The sequence below is a fragment of the Danio rerio genome, chromosome 23 (assembly GCF_049306965.1).
Source record: "Danio rerio strain Tuebingen ecotype United States chromosome 23, GRCz12tu, whole genome shotgun sequence".
In the NCBI taxonomy this organism is placed as follows: domain Eukaryota; kingdom Metazoa; phylum Chordata; class Actinopteri; order Cypriniformes; family Danionidae; genus Danio; species Danio rerio.
The window spans coordinates 23,192,032-23,215,327 of NC_133198.1; the positions used below are offsets into that span (position 1 = coordinate 23,192,032).

Genomic DNA, 23,296 nt, shown 5'->3' on the forward strand with positions numbered 1-23,296 from the left:
TAGACACACCTGAACCAGCTAATCAAGCTCTTTCCGGGTATACTAACATTTATCAGGCAGTTGTATTGACTGAAGTTTGAGCTAAACTATGCAGAATACCGACCCTCCAGGAGCAAGTTTGGACACCCCTGGTATAAGCGTTGAACAAAATGTTTATAACTGACTGATGATGGTAACAGAGAGGAAACTTACTGAGTCTATCAGGATGAAGGCGGTAAGATGGCGGTGAGACACGGCGTGGCGCTGGAACCGAATGGACACCACATAGCGGTTGTTTGGCTCGAAGCAGAAGGGCTTTGGCATTTTAATGTACCTGTCATAAATAAAGTGTCATAACATTACTAACAATATTCATAAATGCTCTATGATGCAGTTATTTTGGCAATTGGCTCTACAAGATATTACAAAATTAAATTAGCAAAACAAACAATCATTTATCATATCATCTGGAAAACAATTTATATCTGACTTAGCACACTCCAGTTTTTTTTTTTAGAAAATAGGCTCATTTTACAATACACCTACAGGTCAGCCATTTTTTAAGCTATTCAGCAGATCTCTAGGTCTGGAAGGACTACTTTTAGCATAGCTTAGCATAAATCATTAAAATCAGATTAGACCATTAGCATCTGGTTCAAAAATGTCAACTTGCTTTAAAAGGTTGTAACAATAATCAAGGAAGTTTGCTGACACACCATGCCTGCAGCAGGCGCAATGATATTATGCAGAGCCTGAAAATAGTCCCCAGCTGAGGTAAACAGGTTACAGCGATGAGTAATATCATTGTGCTCCCCTAATTATGCTGGAATGAGAGTATAGTTTCTAGCCATTTCGACTTAGAATATAGCATTTTTTCATTTTCTTTAGTATATGGTGTAAATACTGAAGAGTCAAGCTTTAGATATGAAAATTTTTATATATTTTGCAAGATACTAATGGTCTAATCTGATTCAATGGCTTATGCTAAGCTAAGCTAAGCTAAGCTAAAAGAACTCCTGTCTAACCTGGAGATGAGGTGAATGGATTCAACAATGGTAAAATTCAACTGCTTAACTTTAGGGGAGATGTAAAAGTCTATTTTACAAACAACAGTGTTCCTTTTCACTGTTGAGAAAAAAATAATTTATTTTATCATATTGATTAGAAAAAAAAATATTTAAAATATTTACATATATGTATATATATATAGTTTTGTAAATATTTTTTCTAATCAAGATGATAATATTTATATATATATATATATATATATATATATATATATATATATATATAAATATATATATATATATATATATATATATATAAATATATATATATATATATATATATATATATATATATATATATATATATATATATATATATATATATATTAGCATAAATATTTAATATATTTATTATCCCTTTTGATGCCTTCTTATTAAAAAATAAAATAATTCTTTCAAAACAATAAGAAAATTAAATAAACACTGAAATCCACAAATTACATATTTAAATACAATCTTGAAACCAAATGTCTGATATACCAAACATGCACTTTACAAGATAGTACTTTCATCTTTATCAATAAACTCTCAGTAAATCGCATTAATCCTAAAATCTGTACATACAGCTGCCTTCTTCCTTTACATTGCCAGCACCGGAGACCAGCTTGCCACCCTTATTTAGTTTCCCCTATTTTGACACTAGCCTGATAAGTCTGTGAAGTCTGATCTCCAACCAGGGTTTTATTTCCCCATCCAAAGACTTAGACCGGCAACAAACCCAAATTGAACTTCCTGAACTAACCTACCTCCCTATCTCATTTCTATTACATATTTTTTTCACTTTCTCACTGAGCCAGTATCTTATTTTTGTAATTCTCTCAGAGGATATGTAGCTTCTGACAGAGTCTAATTTTGCTCCTGCATTCCCTGAGCTTTGGGAAGAGGCCAGAAATCAGATTAGAGTCAGATTACAATGGCACCCAAGAACTCAAACATGCAGGAAAATCATCAAAACAACTAGTGGAAGTACATTTCTCATGAAGTGAGGGTGGGCTATACAAGGTTTGAAGAGTTTGTAATACATAAAAGTACACAAGTCTACTCTGGAAAACGATGCATGAAGTGCTTGTAGAAAAATATATGTGTACAGTATTTGCATTTAAAAGCAGGTAAACATGGACACTAGGGATGGGAAGATTAACCTATATGTATCGATACGCGGTCATGCGCGTGCATGATGCGAGTGCATCGGTTGAGCAGCAGAGGATGAATGAAATTTTGGAAGCAAATCGAGATGCATCGGTTTTTGCGAGATGCATCGATTTTTCCGAGATACAGCTTATATTTTTAATATAGAATGTATTTTTTATTTATTAACAAGTGTTGTCAACCTGTTTTTGGCGCATAATTTAATCGACCTACATAAAGTAAGCCTTAGCAACGGATTTGCGGATGTGCACACACTACAACTCAGTGTATCAGGTGTGCGGATGAAGCTAGTGGAGCGCCCTCAGAAAGCGCGAGAAGCAAAACAAACATTTTATTTCCCACTGAGTTTTAAATCTAAAGTATGGCAAGCAACATTATGGATTTAAGGATGGAGGGCATGACAGGACAGATGCAATTTGCAAAATGTGCCGCGCATCTGTAAAATACGCGGGCAGTACGACTAATCTGAAATCTCACTTGAAGCAGCGCCACGGTGTTGTTGTGAAAGCATCTTCCAGTGTTTCTGCATCCCCGGCTTTCGCACTGCTTCAACCAGCTCCAAAAGTGGTGAGAAAAGCATTGCAAGTTTTTTTTCCATGCGCAACAGTTCTGCTCGCTCTACGCCAATAACGAATGCTATTGCATTGTTCATCTGCAAAGATATTCAGCCTAGTGTCACAGAGAACGAAGGTTTTAAACACCTCCCCCTGTTAATTTTTATTTAATTATAATAATAATAATATTAATAATAATAATGATAAAAATAAATGGGTGTCACGGTGGCACAGTGGGTAGTTTGACCACCTCACAGCAAGAAGATTGCTGGTTTGTTATATTTTTATTGGCCTGTTGTTTACAGTGACAGTGATGTTTCAAAGCAGCATAACACTGCTAGTTCACAACCTTAAGTTTTGAATAATCAGTGGCAAAATATATCTTTGTAAAACTTGTTTTCATAGTTGAAAAGTTAAATCACAATTCTTGTTGTGCAATGCTAAATTTATTTATGTTGAAAGAGTGCAAATATATACATATTTTTTTAATATATATTGCACTTATACATTCTGTTTATCTTGAAAATACTTAAATAATATGTGCTATATGTTCTAAAATGGCCCTCTACTGTAAACTGACACTCTGGCTCTGAGAGAAGAGCCAGTTTGTAAAAAAAGTCTTGGTTTTGCTTGGTTTATAAATAATCAAACTCATTCAATGGCACAGCATCCTCTTTCACATCATCTCATAAACTTGATCTAATTAGTTAGTGCTGAAATATCGCATCGTATCGTGATATGGGTGTGAATCGTATCGTGTTGCATCGCAATATGTCACTAATATATCGGATCGTATTCTTTGTATCGAGATGCGTATCGGATCGGCATTATAGCTTAGATGCCCAACCCTAATGGACACACACAGACATAAAACAATGCATTACCTCACGTTGTGGGGCATTGGGACTGTATACAGCTGCTCTGTGGGCAGCATGTTGCCACAGCGGAGGCTTATGGGTAAATTCACGGATGTGACGCTCACTAAAGCCTCCCAGTCTTCTGTGGACTGAGATAAACACAAAAAAGGAAGATAATATTATTGATAATAATCAAAGATGAGATTTAGGATATTCAAAGGAATTTGGCCATCAACTTTTTTGTACATAATGTATTGTTCTTTTTCACCTATAGAAGGAAAAGTCATAAGAGTTGAGGATGGCATGGGGATGAGTAAATGATGAAAGAATTTGTTATTTGTCTTAATTATTTGCACAATAATTAAGGACATTAACTCAGATTTAATTGATGCTGTATCTACGTTTTAGAACATTGTTCATAGTTACCTTTTCATTTCCCAAATTGTAAATTTTAAAGAGCTTAAAATGACTTTAAAGTTCTTAAAATAAGCTAAAACATATAATAATAAATCTCCTTAACCACATTTTTCTCTGGGAAACCATGGTTCTTTCTGTCTTTCTAGAACTGGAATTGTAATTAAATAACCTTATATTTATTATAACACAATAATAACTATATTTTTAATATTAAATGTTTAATACAGCTTTAAATTTTTCTTCATATATTTTAATCCTGCTACATTTACTGAGGAAAATCTACTAAAATGAGACATAAAAATGTAACTTTTTTTTAATTTACATTCTGTTATTTAGTTTTTTACATATACAGTTGAAGTCAGAATTATTATTATTATTTTTTTTTCCCCAAATGATGTTTAACAGAGCAGGGAAAATTTCACAGTATGTCTGATAATAATTTTTTACTTCTGAGGAAAGTCTTTGGTTTATTTCGGCTAGAAAAAAAAGCAGCTTTTAATTTTTTAAAAAACATCTTAAGGTCAAAATTATTAGCCCCTATAAGTCATTTTTTCCCTATAGTCTCCAGAACAAACCATCATTATACAATAACTTGCTTAACTGCCCTAACCTGCCTAGTTAGCCAAATTAACCCAGTTAAGCCTTTAAATGCCACTATAAGCTGTATAGAAGGATCTTGAAAAATATCTAGTCAAATATTATTTCAGTTTTTAGAAATTACTAGAAGTTATTACTAGAGAAGTTATTAAAACTATTATGTTTAGAAATGTGTTGGAAAAAATCGTTTCTCTAATAAACAGAAATTGGGAAAAAAAATTAACAGGGGGGCTACAATTCAGGGGGGCTAATAATTCTGACTTCAACTGTATATATCCATATATCTAAACAAAACACTTTTAGAAATGCAATTTCATCCAGACGCTAAAATGTTATGTCCCATCTTTGATTTATAAGCACATAACTTTTACTTATATTTAATTCATAACCCACATTCTCATGGTACCATGTTCAGAAATGCATCACACAACAAACCTCTGGCTCATATCGGATCATAATGTCATACTCCATGGCATAAGGGATGTTGCTGATGGCAAACTCAAGACCAGCCCCGTCTTTAACCCGAGCGAAGCCCGGCCCGGTCCAGGTGACCATCTGACCCGGCTGTCTCTCTCTGTGCACTGAGCTCACGCTGGGCTGAAAAACGACAGAGATTCATATTAAACCAGACCCAGCAGTGAGGTTTAAGGTATGGAGCAGCTGTTTGAAGGGAAGCTCACTGTTTGCTGCAGCTGTCGGATGCGTCTCAGTGCTGCCCTCTGCTGTTGTGCAATATGTCTGTGACGGCGGTGTCTTCTCAGTTGATTGTTCAGATGCTGCACACAGTCAGTCTCAGCCTGAGGCCTTGGGCTGCCCTAAACAAAGATACAATGCTGATCTTAACATTCATCATTTTATATTATACTACACAGTATATATCATTCCAATATGCATCGGAAAACACACACAATAACAATACAAAATTGTACTAAAATTGTGACAACTGCAAGATACTAAATAAAAATAAGCCAAAAGTGTTAGTCAATGACTTTAGTTACTACTAAGTCTACTTAGTAAGTAATACTGTACACAGCAGGATTACAGACGGTTTGGTTTTTATACCAAAGGGAGATGCCATCAGTGAGAACACTCTCTGTAAAAAGTTGTGAGGATTGACGGGCTGAGGTGTGCTCTTATTAACCTTCTGAGAAAGTGCAGTCGCTGGTATATACATATATATAGACTCATACTTTGTATCTTAAGTCACCTATGCTAGCACATAGAAGTTAAACAAAAACATTATAGGTATGAATTATGCATTGGTTTACTGAAGCATGCATATGTATTACATAAACAGAAGACCTCCCTATAGTCAATGTATAATTTGCACACTGATATGCAGTATATACAGGGTTTAATGCAAAGATTTGCTTTTCTACTAGCCCAATCGGACCAGTGGTTCTGATTTTTGCCCTGCCAAAATTTTCACTCGCCACACCAAAAAAAATGATTTAATAACTATTTCTAAGCCACATTTTAATTAATGTGTCAAAAGCCAAACATAACTTCAGCATAACTTTTCTTTAAATACAACTGACAATTGGTCATATGGAAACATGATCAGATGGTCATTTCTGTCAATTTTAACAGATAAACAGCATTCGTTAATATTTCAGCATGCTTTCACTTTAGCCATTGCAGGATTTACATATGCCAAACAAACCATGTTAACTGGGCAAACAAGACAGGTTACAAAACAAGCGTCTAGGTGTAAAAGCACCCTGTTTGCACACAAATGACAAACAGTCGCAGCCAAATTAAACTTTAGTGACAAGGCAGCACATGCCCGATCAGGCCACTAACAATCCTTTCTAGTCCCAAGCATCTGGCACCAGGCTATCGGGCAGTCCTTATTGTTGAGCCCTGATATATAGTGCTGAGTCAATCTGTGAAATAAATACTGCATTCAACACAAGATAATAACAGTTATTTGAGCTCCAAATCAGCATATTAAATAGATTTCTGAACCATCATGTGAAACTCAAGACTGGGTGATCTCTAAGTGATCCTAGGAATAAATGATAGAAATTACATTTAAATATATTAAAACATTTATATTAAACACTTAAATTGCATTCATTTCAAATTGCAGTTTACTGTGTTTTTACAATATTTTGTAAAAGGAAAGTATGCAAACTCTAAGCTATGGAACAATTAATTCAGCTACTTGACACTTGTTCTGAAAAAAGTGTGTGAGATGGCAGAAGGTGAAAATGTGAACTGTAGTGTTGATGGTGGAGAGAGTGAGGGACGGTGTGAACCAGACGGTGCTGGTGTGTGTTTATATGTGTGGTGGCCATTCATAATTCTCTCTGACAGGCTGGCATCTCTTCTGCTCTCAGATCTTATTCTGGGTCACTTCAGCTGTGGAGCCGTGACACATTCTGCAGTTCATGCAGCTACTGTATGCACGTTTGTTTTTGTACGTAGTACTATCTGACCTGACCTGCAATGCTCAAAACCATCCAGGGAAAACCTCACTAAATGATGACAGATTAATGCTTAAAGAAAGAAAACAAAAATGTGAATAAAGAAAGAAAACCTCAAATTAATTAAATGTAAATGTTCATATAAAGCTACTTTTTCCTCTCTATTTAAACCACAGATATCAGTGAATCCCAGTTGGATTCAAAGATTTGATGGTATGTTTTTGTGTTTGTGGAAGTAAAGGTGCCTGAGGGTCCAACTCACATGAATGCAAATGGAGATGGTTTAACATTAAACACATTACATCAATGTTTAATTATTCCACAGGGTGTTATGGGTTGAAGTGAACCAAAGAATCTGAGAATTCTTTCATAAACACACATATAGTACTCTCTTAATCTTTGTGCCAGATCTTGTTTCCACAGCCCCTGATACCAGCATCATCCGCAAGAGAGGAACAGATACCTATTCATAACACCAGGAAGATTTATAGCAGTACCCTGATAATATGACATGAACTCTGCACAGTTTAGGCTGCCAAAAGGAAAAAAAAATGTCGCTAAAATGGCAGTATCAGGTGCTGGTGGATTTTAGAAATTTGATCTCTGTACATTTCAGCATTACTCACTGGAAGTGTGAGATCTTCAGGAGAGCGGCCCATAACTGCTTCTGCTTCATACTTGTAATAATCCAAAGAAGCACAGAAAAATGCAGGCTGCACTTCAGAACACTGTCGTCCAATCAGATGAGGCCGGCAGTCACACTGACCGCTGTCCATCATGCATCTGAATGTGAAAGAGAACAGAACTTAGGTATTCAAATCAATGGTGTAAAGCAAGTATAGCTAGCAGTAGCAAAACACATTGGAAAGCATAGAATTTCACTAACCAAACCATAGTAATCTAAAATTGAATGTTATTTTTGTACTACTTATTAATTATAGTAATCCTAATTTAGCAAAGCTACACTTGAACACCTGACAGTTTATTGGGGGTAAATGTGCTCTATTAAATGCAATAACTGATATCAGTGACTTACCTGCTGCTTGTTGCTCCACCAAAGTCACAGTTGCAGGGCCTGCAACCAGCCAGATCATGACTGAGTCCCCAATATTCAGGCTATACACAAACAAAAATACATGAGAACTTATAAGTGTTATAGTTATGGTTGAAAGGTGACATCGGGTAAAAAAAAAAAAAAAAAAAAAAAAAAAAAAAAAAAATATATATATATATATATATATATATATATATATATATATATATATATATATATATATATATATATATATATTGTTTTTTTTTTTTTGTATTTAGGCAAGTTTCCATTGTGTCTGCTAGTTGAGAGAATAAAAAAAAAAAAAATATATATATATATATATATATATATATATATATATATATATATATATATATATATATATATATATATATTTTTTTTTTTTTTTTTTTTTTATTATTATTTATTTATTTATTTATTTTTTTTATGGTATTTAGGCAAGTTTCCATTGTGTCTGCTAGTTGAGAAAAAAGAAAAAATACAGCCAGTTTGTTATGAACGCTGTAAGTGTTTATACAATGTGCCATAAATAAGTTCCATAATTTTACTAGATTTATGTATTGTGATGTTGTGAGGTAACTAGCTTGTTCCTTTAATGCAAACTATAAACCCTGCCATCCTACACAATTCTGTAAACAAAACAAAGCTGCTAACAATGGTGGCTTGTTAAATTTGGGTTGTTAAATCTAGCATTGTCACTTTTTATAAATGTAATGGAGCCCACCTAGAGAAGTGCTGTGCAGGTAAAGCTATCTCAAAAGTTGCTCTAGCGACAGACGTTAGAGGCAGCGGTCTTTAGCCTCCATGATAGAGCATACTCCACCCATACAAAGAATCAATCCGAGCCAGTGGGTGGTATAGGACAGGCGGATTACATAAGTATAGATGTTTGTTTGAATACATTTTACATAATGGCATGCTGCAATTATAAGCAATGGTAAATTATAAGTGATTATATATGCCCAAGGTGCTTTAGAGGTAACTCTGATTTTGTCATTATAATGTGTAAACAATTTCAAATACTCCAGCATGTCAGTTAAACAAGAGTCAGCAGAAGCTTGAGGCTTTGTTATGTGGGGTGTGTGTGTGTGTTGCTTGTTTTGCTAGCTCAAACATCTATGGTACCATCCATTTGTGATTCAACTTTAGAGAGGAATGGGTAAAGCAGCAACTCATTATCATTTAACTGAAAGAGACTGAGTTGAGGTGTTTCTAATGTGAAATGGGTGTTTATTTACACTACCATTGAGAAATTTAACCAAATTAAGTTATATACTTTTTATTAAGAGCCTTAGGTGTTATTTCAACTTGTGTAAAACGGGCATTTTAATGTCATTTTTAAGGAAGAGATTGAAGGAGAGTGAAGTCATACCAGGCACTGGTTGCAGTAGCGTCCTGTTACATATCTTTTGCAAGAGCAGTCCCCACTAATCTGATCACACGGAACCCCCAGTGTAGTGATGCCACGAGGGTCACAGTTACAAGCTGCAAACAACATACACATACACGAAATAAATGTAACAAGAAAAAAGCACTCACTTCATTAAGTTCAACTCATTGCTCATTTATGCAGTTATAAAATCCAATGGCAACACCTCAATGCATTAGGCATGTACAATAGAGAAATGGAGCGAAAAGAAGATTTGATTGACTTTGAAATTATCATGGTTGTTGGTGTCACACACAATGGTCTAAATATTTCAGAAACTGCTGGTCTAATGGGGTTTTCATGCACAACCATCTATGCAATTTTAAGTGAATGTTTAAAAAAAATGGAAACCATCAGTGAGCTACAGTTCTGTGGTCTTGTTGATGCCAGAAGTCATAGAAAAATGACAATATTGATTTGAGCGAAAAGACAACCAGTCATTATATCAAGAAGCACTGAACTTCACACATGCAATAACTTACGCTGGCATCCTAATGGGTCATCAAGACTGAGACCATAATGTCCCTCTTTACAGTAGTCGCAGCGCTGACCTCTGACATTCTGCTTACAACGGCACTGACCACCAATCATTCCCAAATCCAGATCTGTATGACTGTCACACACTCCTCCCTCCACAGAGCCCACGGGGTCACAGTCACAGGCTGATCACAAATGAAACAACATCAAGTACTTTATACAACATACAAAGATAATTTTCTGAGTAAATGGTAATAAGCAACTTACGGACACACGCTGCCGGGTCTCTGATGTCTTTCTCGGGATCCTGGTAGTAGAAAGGCTTACAGCTCTCACAGTTGCGGCCCATGGTGTTGTGAAGACAGTTGTTACACACACCTCCACTGACATTCCCCGTCGCCAAATACACCGCCATGTCAAAATGACACTGGTTGGAGTGACCATTACAGTTGCATTCTGAGAAAATGTCACGATATATGGATTAGATGTGTCAGCTTATTTACCCTGTCAAAAACAGCTTTCAGGATGTAATGCAGTGTAAATAAATCGATAAAAAGGCTTGAACATAGTTATTTTTAGATCAATTTAATAACAAATGTAAACATTTTGTTTACAACAACTGCATTTTAGAAGCATGCAAACTAAAAAGAGCTTTAAAGTGCAGTTTTCTGAAACATTAACATTATTGTCTGTGTAAACTACAAAAATTAGTTTTTGTTTATGTGTTTAGTCTTTATGCACGCGCAAATAACACAGATGGACCACAGGACTAGAGATGAAGATCTTTGCCCGAACCTGACAGGACCCGGCGGGACCCGACAGGTTCGGGTGGGTTCAAGTTTTATTTCTGTCATTTTAGACGGGGTTGGGTCGGGCCATGCTTGGCTTGCGCTGTAAATGAATAGTCAAGTGAAGCATTTCGATTAGAGCGAAAAAGTAATCAAATCGTTTGTTACAACATTAAAATCCATCCCTGCAAAGGTGAAACAAATGATGACGGAGAAGTTAAAAAGAGCTAAATTTGACTGCGGGCAGGCCAGCCACCAGTTCAGATGGAACGGTCATTCTAGCCGCTAAAGTATTCCGGCGGTCGCTGATACACTGCTTATTATGGTAGAGTGCTAAACAGCAAGCTGACAGGGAAAAAGACAAGGTCACTTGCTACATTGAAACTGCTGTCATGGAAAATTAAATGGATGTTCCTGGCTGGTAGAAGATGAACAATCAATCCTACCCAAAACTTGCTAAATTAGCCCGATCAGAACTATGCATCTCGGCTTGTAGCAGCAGCAGTGAAAGGGTGGTCGGTGCTGCTGGACACACCATCCTGAGAGCAGTACTGCGCTAAAGCCATTTACAGTGGATTCAGTAACATTCCTCCACAAAAACACGTAGCCTAATCTTAGTGAGTAAAGGGTTTTTAAATCATAAATGAATATTAATTAAACCATGAAATCATAATGTAGACAAAGTATATAGGCTAATGTTGGCATTATTCTTTTAATATTCAGCTTCACCGTCGCCTTAAGGCCAGATTGTGAAGAGGAGTGGCGAAACAAATCCCACAGAGCCTTTATCTTAATTTCGTTATTGCCAAATACCCATCATCATTTAGAATTTATTTCAATTTAGTTTGTTAAGAAAGACTTCTTTTCATTTGTGTGTTGTCCAATTTTAAAGGCTAAGTGTGTGTACCTAGGCCTATTTAAGGCCTATTGCTGAAATATTACAATGTTACAGAGGACTTATTTTATTTCTTTGTTCTAACTTCCAAGTGGCCTACAGCCTGTAGCCGTTTGTTACAAATAAATTATGTTAAAACATATAAATGACTCATTCTTGAAAAAAAGGCAAAAGAGCTGTGAAAAATGTCGGGCTGTAAACGGGTTCGGGCTTTTAAAAAGCTGTCAATCAAAATGCACCTCTCGTGCTCAGGCCAAATTCTGTCGGGCTTGGGCCCCATTGGACCTAATTTTTATGGCCCGATTACAGCTCTACACAGGTCCATATAGGCAGAGGCATGTAATGCCTCTTCACAAAACGATATCACCATCTACTGGCCTAAAATGCATAATACAGCTTTTTTCCATCCATGTGAATAGACTTCATTGTTGACTTCTGTATACAACCCAAGCTCATTCTGGAAACGTAGCCCCGCGGACGTTTCTGGAGACCGCGATTTATGTGGCTGTGTATATGAAACATTTCAAAAACATAAAGGAAAATCTTTCATTTTTAGTAAAATGTTGTCATCAGATTCAATGGTTACTATATTAGAGTTTTTAAATGAACCTAGCTGTATGCCTTGTTTAATAAATTTGACCCAAAAATATTTTTTCCCATTTGTATTGAAGCAAACATATGTTCTTGAACTAGTATATGTGTATCTTACCCCTGCAGGTGTGTGCATTATCGGTCTCAGCAGGCCTCCAGGGTGCATCATGATAAAAATCTCTGCAGCGCTCACAGTTTAATCCCACAGTGTTGTGCTTACAGACACAGCGTCCATGAATCTAAAAATAATTGATTATATGAAATAAAAAGCATCCTTCGAGTTGCATCACTCAAAGTACACTACTGAACTTGTTATCTAAGTTTTTTGGTTTATATTGATTGATACCTACCATGCCTGAATCTCTAGTGGTCACTCCAGGTACTGGTGCACACTCTGATGCATGGCCATAACAGAAGCAGCTCCCGCGCACAACCAGCTCATACAATGCATAGTAATACTTCTGCAGCACGTCAGGACGCCGGTCAAGCAGGTTATCACCCAGAGTGTGCAGTTTAGTGAAGTTTATCCGTAGGTTAGTGATCCGCAACAAATCTGAAAAGAGATTGTTATTGCACAGCTGACTTTACTTGGAGTACTGTAAACAGGTAACAAGATAACGATTTCTACTGGAAATAAACACATTTGGTGCTGCAAGAAAATTTAGCCAAAGAATGTTGATATTTGAAAGAACCAAATAAAACACGCCAATTTCTAGGGCGGTCCCACCTAAAGATTTTTCTGATTTTTCAGTTGAAGTCAGAATTATTAGCCCCTCATATTATTAGCACCCCTGTTTATTTTTTCCACAATTTCTGTTTAATGGAGGGAAGATTGATTCAATACATTTGTAAGCATAATATTTTTAAAAACTCATTTCTAAGAACTGATTTATTTTATTTTAGTCTTGATGACAGTAAATAATATTTTACTTGATATTTTTCAAGACACTTCTATACAGCTTAAAGTGACATTTAAAGGCTTAACAAGGTTAATTAGGTTAACTAGACAGGTTAGGGTAATTAGGCAAGTTATTGTATAACAATGGTTTGTTCGGTATAGTACAATATAGAAAAAAAAATTAGCTTAAAGAGGCTAATGATTTTGTCCCAAAAATGGCTTTAGAAAAATTTAAAACTGCTTTTATTCTTGCCGAAATAAAATAAGACTTTCTCCAGAAGAAAAAATATTATCAGACATACTGTGAAAATTTCCTTGCTCTGTTAAACATTATTTGGGAAATATTTAAAAAAGGAAAAAAAATCAAAAGGGGGCTAATAATTCTGAATATATATATGATGTCTATAATTATTGCCATTATAACTTTTTTATTTGTACTTTCTTACTGTGTATGTATGAAGAGAGCCTGTCTGAAGGGCTACCAGGGATTTTGAAATTATTTAAATCCCTAAATCACATGAATAATCATGGACGCATGAAATATCTGAAATGTTACAACGATATGAAATGGTGCACATGAACAGAATCAAGCATTAAAATAAGCAATGTAATAATAATAATAATAATAATAATAATAATAATAATAATAAACTTGCTATTACAAGTTGGTAAAAGTGATAAAAATTGTAAAATTTACACTGTGTTGTTATTATACTAACCCTGAATGTCCAGACTATATGGATCTTTGACATGGATTGCAGGATCAAGCACTTTGTAGATGACCTAAAAAAGAAGTATGTAATCACACAGTGCATGTAGAACTGAAATTTAATGCTATATTCAAAAGTAACAGTAAAATGCAGACTGAAACACATGCATATTGAAATAGACTTATACCTCTCCATCAGTGGATGGCTCAATATCAGAGTAGCGCTCTTCACAAATGACTTCATCAATGAACCGCAGCGAGTGCGCAGGAACCCTAGGAAATGTCTTAGTGCAGTTGTAAGCAAAGTAGCGGTATATCCTCCATGTACGGCCAAAATCAGAGGAACGCTCAATTATCATAGCAGCAGGTCTAAATGTCTGTGAAGATTAAAATCAAGTCTTTAGCTGCAAGGAAGTTTGGCTTTGTATATATTCTGCTGATGAAAAATTTGATAAAAAATGACTTGACACTCTTTATGTCCATTTAAATACACACCTTAAACTTCATGATGAGATGAGTAAAGTGGAACTCGGCCTCAAGATTCAGTCTGACACTGACATTCTCCTCTCCTGAACACAAATTAGCAAAAGAAAATCCAAAATCGAGAATTTAGTTGAACTCACAGTAAAAAAAAAAATTGTACAGAAAAATTACCATGAATATCATAACAATAAATTTATAATAACATAATAATATAATTACTAAGCAATTATAGAAAATTATCATTACAAATATGTCATATTTTTCTGTTATATAGTTATATATTACATTACACATTATCAGGTAAAATGATTGTTCAAGACGTGCAGTGTGTAACACAGCTCTAAGTGAAGTGAAATATGCAGCTTTGTATTTATACTTGAATATATGTTTTATATTTGAAATTATAGGAGCTTTCCGGGTGAAATAACAAAACAGGAGGGTGGCAGGAGATGGGTCTGAAATATGGAAAATGGGAGTGTTGGCAAGTATGCTCACACATATACTCTGCACTCTAACTACTTCAAAATAGTTGATAAGTTGTAGTGGGCATTTCTCTCTGTCTTGCGGTGAACGCTGTCGACCAATTGCAACAGGCTGGGTCATCGAACCAATCAGCGCAGATTAGCATCGTGCTAAGGAAGGGATTAGGAATAAATAAATCACTGAATGAATCATATGGGAGTTGCTGGGATTATTAGGTAAAAATGTATGCATATTATAAGACAATGAAAGTGTTTTTTGACCTTGCATGCATATCAGACTTTAATTAGAGACTCCTTAAAACAAAATATGACCCTTTTTAATGCATAATAGGGGCTTTAAACTAATTTTATAAAAAAATAAATGAACAAACTTGCATAACCCTTTTTGATACCCCTCCACATAAGTAAAACCTTACTAGATTTTTCTCACACACCATTTACAGCCTGCCACCATGTGAGTTCCCCTGTGCTGTCCATCGGGTAGATGACGTTCTCCACTCTGTGGCTGTCTCTGTGATAATTGGCATCATACGGATTCTCAGAGTCACATATAAAGCACTTTTCTGAATCCTGCAGAGGGAAAAAGAAAGATTTGTAAAGATTTCTTAACCTCCACACATTTGTTTCATGTACAATTTTATTCATAACAACTTAAAACCTCATGTCTGCTGGCACAGTTCACTGGAAAAAAAATTGGGTCATAGCCTCAGCAAAATGTTCCCTCTGAATGAGAGGGCAAGATCCATGCCAACCTGGAAGCGAAAGAAGAGGAGAAGAGGGGGGAATGGGCCTCCTGGATTCAGGTCAGAACATGAGAGTGAATGTGGATGAATGCCAGAGCATTTTGTCTAATCTGAGTTGTTGTCATGAGCAACAAAACCTCCAGCAGTAGCTTGACTAAACCTGAACGGGACACGTCCATTTTTCCAGCACCTCTTTAAAAGGTCACAGCAATGAACAAGAGACTCTCAGTATCTGTTTCTGATCTTCTCAAGCTCTGTTGGAGATGGAAATCAGCACTTCTACAATATTGTGGCCGCCACACACTGGACACATGCTTACTGGGCTAGTTTTGAGTGTGAGCTGCAAACAAAAGGATTAGCAGTGATCAGCTGGATTATGAACTTCAAGAATGCTATGCTGAGGCCCTACAAAATAGTTGATTTTCTCTAGTGTGCTTTTAAAGTTCTGTGAATGTTATGTAAGTTTGTGAACTTACTGAACTGGGTCAATAAAAGAAAGAACGTTTCTGATAATTTGCATTGGCATTACAACAAAATTCTAGTAAGGCAAGGAAAGACAAGTTTATTTATATAGCACATTTCACACACTATGGTAATTAAACGTGCTTTACATATGCTTTACATAAACATGAATAAAAGAAACAAGTACAAGAAAATCAAAACAGCAAAGAATAAAAACAGTTAAAAACAGATTAAAATGTGTTACGTTTTTAAAAGAATTAAAAAGAAAAGAAAGACAAAATAGTGTGATCTGTCAGGCATAGCACAGTGCTCATTCAGTGAAGCACAGCTAAACAGATGTGTTTTCACACTTCATTTGAATGTGCCTAATGTTGGAGCACATCTGATCCTTTCTTAAAGCTGATTCCAGCAGAGAGGGGTGCAGTAGCTGAAGGCCGATTCACCCCACTTTGACTGAACTCTTAGAATTTTGTTGCTAATGTTGCTAATATGTTTCATGCATTAATTAGCATTATGTTGGTAAAATGTTTCTAGCATAACCTAGCATGTTGCTAGCATGCATCTGACTTAAATTTGCAACTTTAATTAGAACATTGTTAGTATAATTTAACATGAATTAGACATTTGCTAGTATAAATTAGGATATTATTGTGATTCTAACATGAATGATTTTGCATTCCTGTTCTTAGTTCGTATTCAGAAGTTAGTAAGTTGTGACTACAACATCAGGTACATTTAAGTCATTTCAGTCCTAGAAAAATTTTCTTATATTCATTTACAATTTAATTCTAACAATGTACATTTGTGTTTTTGCTTTTTCTTTTGTAAACTGAACTGTTATATAGCAACTACAAAAAAAACTTTAAAAAATATTTTGTAGCTCTAAAATAGATAGTGAAGATTAGTTCAGTAAATGGCAAAAATAGTAATTAAATTAATTTAAACATATTTACATTTAGTACAAATAATGAATGCTGCAATATGAATTTTTTTTTTTGGCCAATAATAATACTGATTGTAACAAAAACCTTTTGGTCAATTCCATTAACATTGTCTTTGGCAAGTATTAAAATTTTAAAATTAAAAATTTTCATTGTTTTATATGAATCCAATATTGACTGATAAATATTGCTACATCGATACATCCCTAGTACAGATGTTTCATTCATTGCATCCATGCCCATAGCCAGGGGGTGTTCGGGTGGTTCGGAAGACGCACCCCTCACTGACAAAGGTCTACAATTTGTCTTATACATGAGCTCATTTGTCCTATTTTGACTGATATGACATCATAAGCTGTGAAAATAACCCATCAAAAAGGCTTTAAAGCCAAGCAGAGTCCTCTGTTGGCTGTTGCTTTGTTGTGACTTCAGCTAATTAATTTTGATCAATGCACACAATTATTTTTTATAAGTCCAACATCCAGCTGTGCAAGAAAACACTTACTTGATCCTAATGATCTGAGTGACCTGTTAGATTTGTATTCAGTGAGCACCTGTAATTGTATTGAGGTCCTAGGCCAGGGGTCTCAAACTCCCTGCCCACGGAGCATTTACGGCCAGCCCTCCACCTCCCTCTGGCCTACAACTGACATTAAAAATATAATGAAATTTGGCCCCCTGAAACATATGTTTTAGAATCACAATTGTTATTCTGCTGTCGCGTATAGCCACTTGCGGTTTTCTATGATTTCTGTAAAAACTATGTACATTTTACTGCTGGTTGAACTGAACATGTTAAAGTAAATGTAAATATATACTTACTATATACTTACTTTATCCCTCTTTGTTGTAGTTTTACAAAAAAGAACGAAACCAAGAAGAACAATTGCCAGTAAAGTCAGTAAAGTTACCCAAATTGTTTCTGCTGTTCCTGTGCTATCTGTTAAACCTTTGGTGAGGCAACAATTGGTTGGGACGGAATAATAATATTTATTATTATTATTATTTCATTTTGATTCAATTCACCTTTATTTGTATAGCGCTTTTACAATGTAGATTGTGTCAAAGCAGCTTCACATAGAAGATCACAGTAAAGTGAAACAGTGTCAGTTCAGTTTACAGAGTTTAAGTTCAGTTCAGTTTAGCTCAGTTCAGTGAGGTTTAATAATCACTACTGAGAGTCCAAACACTGAAGAGCAAATCCATTGATGCGCAGCTCTAAAGATCCTGAACCATGCAAGCCTTGAGAGAAACCAGGCTCAGTTGGGCACAACCATTTCTCCTATGGCCAAATGTCTTGTGCAGAGCTGCAGTCTAGGTGCTGGAGAAGCTGGACGTCAGCGAGACTTGTCTGTCCCCGGAGCGTCACAGGAATCAGTCTCATGCTCTCCACTCCTCCATGACCACCACAGCAGCTGCTCAGGATACGGCCTGGTCCAGGATTATGGAAACCTTGGGATCATCTCGTCGCTGGTCTTGGATCACATCAGTGGCACTATTTAACTATTTAAATGTCAAATGGTGATGGTGGTTTCAAGCCATTTCCCTTGAAATATAGGTGAAAAATTGTACAAAGACACTGCATGGCAATTTTCAAGTCAATTGAAAAAACATTTTTCTTCCTCTAACCTAAAGTTTAGTGACGATAATTTTATTCTGTTCAATAATTATAGTGATTTAACTAAAATGGGCCTTATATATGTTTGCCATACTATCACAAATTGAATCAAAATTGAATGTTTATTCAAAAACCTCTAATATTGCTAGTATCTTTCTGCACTTGTTTGATTCTAATCAGGGAAAAAAATGTAGGAATATATTTAAAAAGTAAATTTTTTAAAACAACATCAGTCACAAACATTTTTTCTAGGTTTTCAATCTAACTCAACGAAGCAAGTATTGCTATGGAAGAAATTACCTGAGTTTGCAACAAGTGTATAGAGTATGGAAGCTATTTTGTTCATTTGACTGTTGTGGCACCATCATCTATGTGAGCCTGGGTATTGTAAGATGAGTACTAACACCCCTCAAAATTTCAAGTCTCTGAGATACATAAATAACAACAGAAACAGAGAAGTCCAATAAAAACAGCCTTTCCATCTGACTCTAATGATGGATGGATCACACCCCAAAATTGGGTGAATGGCAGACACCGTACTGACAAATAAATTGACAAAGAGCTGACAGGTAACACCTGTGCTGAGGATAAAAAGGGTGTAACTCAGTCTCAGTCTAGGATGTATGGTGCCTCCAGGCAGTTAAACTGTTTCTATCAGTTTTATGCACACAAATTGCTTTAATGAAGGGCAAAACACATAGAACCTGAAAGCAGATTTTAAGTAGACATTTACAGAACATTAAAATGTCAGAGAAAATGCATTTTATGAGGGCAGAAAAGAGCGTTTTATAGATACCTGAAGGGAAAGGGAGGTGCAGTGTTTCAGTATAAAAGAAGGGAAGTAAACAAAGGTAGATGTAAGAGATGAATACGAGATTTTTAAAAAATAAAAAACACATGTATCAAACAGAAAGCCTTAGGCCACAGATTTTACTGCTGTAAAAAAGGTGTGGCACACTGAGCAATACATGTGCAAGAGTGCAACGTGTGTGTGTGTGGGTAAAATGCCAATTCAGTATACTGTAGTGTGCATGCACACTCAAATTAGCATGTTGCTAATATGTTTCATGCATTAATTAGCATTATGTTGGTAAAATGTTTCTAGCATAACCTAGCATGTTGCTAGCATGCATCTGACTTAAATTTGCAACTTTAATTAGAACATTGTTAGTATAATTTAACATGAATTAGACATTTGCTAGTATAAATTAGGATATTATTGTGATTCTAACATGAATGATTTTGCATTCCTGTTCTTAGTTCGTATTCAGAAGTTAGTAAGTTGTGACTACAACATCAGGTACATTTAAGTCATTTCAGTCCTAGAAAAATTTTCTTATATTCATTTACAATTTAATTCTAACAATGTACATTTGTGTTTTTGCTTTTTCTTTTGTAAACTGAACTGTTATATAGCAACTACAAAAAAAACTTTAAAAAATATTTTGTAGCTCTAAAATAGATAGTGAAGATTAGTTCAGTAAATGGCAAAAATAGTAATTAAATTAATTTAAACATATTTACATTTAGTACAAATAATGAATGCTGCAATATGAATTTTTTTTTTTGGCCAATAATAATACTGATTGTAACAAAAACCTTTTGGTCAATTCCATTAACATTGTCTTTGGCAAGTATTAAAATTTTAAAATTAAAAATTTTCATTGTTTTATATGAATCCAATATTGACTGATAAATATTGCTACATCGATACATCCCTAGTACAGATGTTTCATTCATTGCATCCATGCCCATAGCCAGGGGGTGTTCGGGTGGTTCGGAAGACGCACCCCTCACTGACAAAGGTCTACAATTTGTCTTATACATGAGCTCATTTGTCCTATTTTGACTGATATGACATCATAAGCTGTGAAAATAACCCATCAAAAAGGCTTTAAAGCCAAGCAGAGTCCTCTGTTGGCTGTTGCTTTGTTGTGACTTCAGCTAATTCATTTTGATCAATGCACACAATTATTTTTTATAAGTCCAACATCCAGCTGTGCAAGAAAACATACAATCTGACGTAAGTGAAGTCATCTTTCACTACTGTATTATTTTTCAATAGAGAAAACAGAAAAAGTTACTTTTTTTTCTAAATCTTGGAGCTTATTCTTGAAACAAAATATGACCAATAAAAAGGTGTGAAGCACCAAAAGCTAACTGTATTAAAATTAATTTAAATACTAATTTGGCTATTGTTGTTATCAATGAATATTCAAAGGTATTTTTATTTTATTATTATTATTATTATTATTATTATTATTATTATTATTATTATTATTATTATGTTAAAATTTTTATTATTCAAAGAGCCAAATTCTGACTGAGGAAAATTAAATGTGTTGCTATTTGCCTAATAACTGACAACAGGTTACGATTTTTAATTAAAAAATATTTTTTATGATGTAATACATTTTCATTTTAAAAATAAGTATTTATTTATATTTCTTTGCTCTAAATCTTTAGCAAATATTTTGGTACATCAAAATGTGTGATTATGATGACCGCCCGACAAGCTAATCCAGCTAAAAATAGTGTTTAAAATGTCGCTAAATGTACTATTTTAATATCCTAATTGAATAGAAAATGGGGCGAATAACTCCAAAAAGGTCAGACATTTGAGAAAAAAACACCTTTTTCACCTGGCTGGCTATAGGCCTGGGATGTTTTTTCTCATAAACCCACTTCTAACTCAAAAGCTCTGGGCTGAATGAAAATGCCAATTTGCCACTCATAACTATAACAGTCTTTTGGTGTTCATGTGATTTTGACTCAAGTCATGACTTCAGTGCACCATTAGCATGTTGCTAACATGTTTCCATCATGAATTCACATTATGCTAGCATGTTGCTAACATAAAAGCCAACAAAATAAAACCTGTATCATACAGACAATGAGGAAAAACAGCTTTAAAACATGAAGGAACAGTAATCTAATGAAAACGATGTCATCCAAATTTACCAAACAATAGTCAATGGAAACTCCCTGTCATTATGGAAAAGCTAACAATGATATACTGATGAAAGCTAGATTTTCATGTGTACACATTTACCTCACACTTTAAAAAAGGGCTGTCTGCAGGAGCACATATATCTTCATATGACAAATCATTTCCTTCAGCACAAACTACAGGGCAAGGCCATACAAGTAGGAGCAGAGCACAGTTTACACAGCATTAGATCATGTTTCGCAATCTGTATGAAAAAGGAAGCAATAATGCTGGGTTTACCTTCAAATGACTGACAATACAGTATGGCTCGGGTCCATCCAGGCCACAGGTGGAGGAAGTGGTCAGGTTTATAGCTCGGCCAATCAGAAGGTTGCCTGTTGCTGGATAACAGCTACCATCCATGCACCCATGTGGGGCAGAGGGCAGATCCTGAGCCAAAGCAGGAAGAACTTGAAAGAACACAGACAGAAGATGATCATTAATTATGTGTACCATTTTGTTTGTAAGTAGTGTTCACTTTACCCGATATTCTAGGGAAAGTCTGTAGATGTAGTAAGTTTTTGGACAAAATGTTTAATTCTTATAGCCTTGCAAAATTATTAAAAGCGCATACACTCTCAGAAATAAAGGTTCAGGAGCTGTCAATGGGGCAGTACCTTTTCCAAAGGTACATATTTGTTTGTGAAGGGTCCATAATGGTACCTCAAAGGCACTTTTTAATTGTGAGGTACCTTTGAGGTACCACTGTGGACTCTTTATGTAAAATAAATGTACCTTTATTTCTGAGAGTGTATGAGCAGATTGAGATTGAGTATGATGATGATATATGGCAGTTTAAAGACGACTGTCATGTGGAGAATGAAGTCACATGCATTGCTCTGGTGTGAGTTTTTGCACAGGCCAACAGAGTGTAAAAATCTTGATGGTTCGCTGGTTCTTGTCTATCAAATCTGACCTTTATTTTGTACTCTATATTGGATTCAAGTCAGGTGATCGGCTGGCCCGTTCTACAGCTTGATTTTCTTTCTCTGAAAGCATTTGAGAGTTTCCTTGACTGTGTTTTGGATCATTGCCTTGCTGAATATCAACTCTGGTTTCATCTTCATCATCCTGATAATGTAGATGTTAGACTGAAGCAGCTAATATTCATTTACAATGATGAAGGGCAGAAGGTCGCTAAAGAACTACTGAGAGATTTCAGCTGCTGCCTGGGCTTTCACTGCATTTCTATTCCTCCCTTTCTTCATGTATTCAATACTTTTTTCCCAAGTCATTTAATTTTATTACACATAACTTAATTTATGGACTAATTAGATTTGTTTTCTTTGCAAACATGGATTTCTTTGGTTGTTTTAAACAGCTGATAAAAATTTCAAGTCAACAGTACTTTTAAAAATGTTTTCTGAGAATATATGTGTTTTTCCTCCAAAGTTTTTTTTGTGTGTGTGTAAAGTTTTTCATTATAAATTATCATCCTGGTAAATAAAAAAAACACTTCAAAATACATTACACTAATTAGAATTAACAGACAGTAAAATATTTGACAATTATAACAATTAAACTATTAACCAATTAAATAATAAAAATACACACAAATTTATAATTATTTTTATTTATTTATTTGTTTTATTTTATTTTAACTAAACTTTAGGTTAAGCAGTGATTTGCATATAAGTTTCTCTTTCCACTTCCTATTAAATGCTTTATAATATACATACAGTTAT

At 35.0% G+C, this 23,296-nt stretch overlaps 1 protein-coding gene across 2 annotated transcripts in view; it reads right to left on the bottom strand.

The window, feature by feature from the left end:
* The window catches only part of lamb2l (laminin, beta 2-like), a 75,798-nt gene that overhangs the window by 24,694 nt on the left and 27,808 nt on the right, over positions 1-23,296 (bottom strand). For both annotated transcript variants that reach the window (XM_687746.11, XM_005162121.6), the window contains exons 3-18: positions 21,852-22,021; positions 15,293-15,428; positions 14,389-14,462; positions 14,082-14,270; positions 13,904-13,967; positions 12,637-12,839; positions 12,405-12,525; positions 10,280-10,468; positions 10,018-10,197; positions 9,479-9,591; positions 8,086-8,165; positions 7,676-7,832; positions 5,301-5,435; positions 5,056-5,217; positions 3,634-3,755; positions 193-313 (exon numbers count right to left, since the gene is read on the bottom strand). In XM_687746.11, coding sequence (XP_692838.6) covers positions 193-313; positions 3,634-3,755; positions 5,056-5,217; positions 5,301-5,435; positions 7,676-7,832; positions 8,086-8,165; positions 9,479-9,591; positions 10,018-10,197; positions 10,280-10,468; positions 12,405-12,525; positions 12,637-12,839; positions 13,904-13,967; positions 14,082-14,270; positions 14,389-14,462; positions 15,293-15,428; positions 21,852-22,021 — 2,216 coding nt within the window. The remainder of the gene's footprint in view (positions 1-192; positions 314-3,633; positions 3,756-5,055; positions 5,218-5,300; positions 5,436-7,675; positions 7,833-8,085; positions 8,166-9,478; positions 9,592-10,017; positions 10,198-10,279; positions 10,469-12,404; positions 12,526-12,636; positions 12,840-13,903; positions 13,968-14,081; positions 14,271-14,388; positions 14,463-15,292; positions 15,429-21,851; positions 22,022-23,296) is intronic.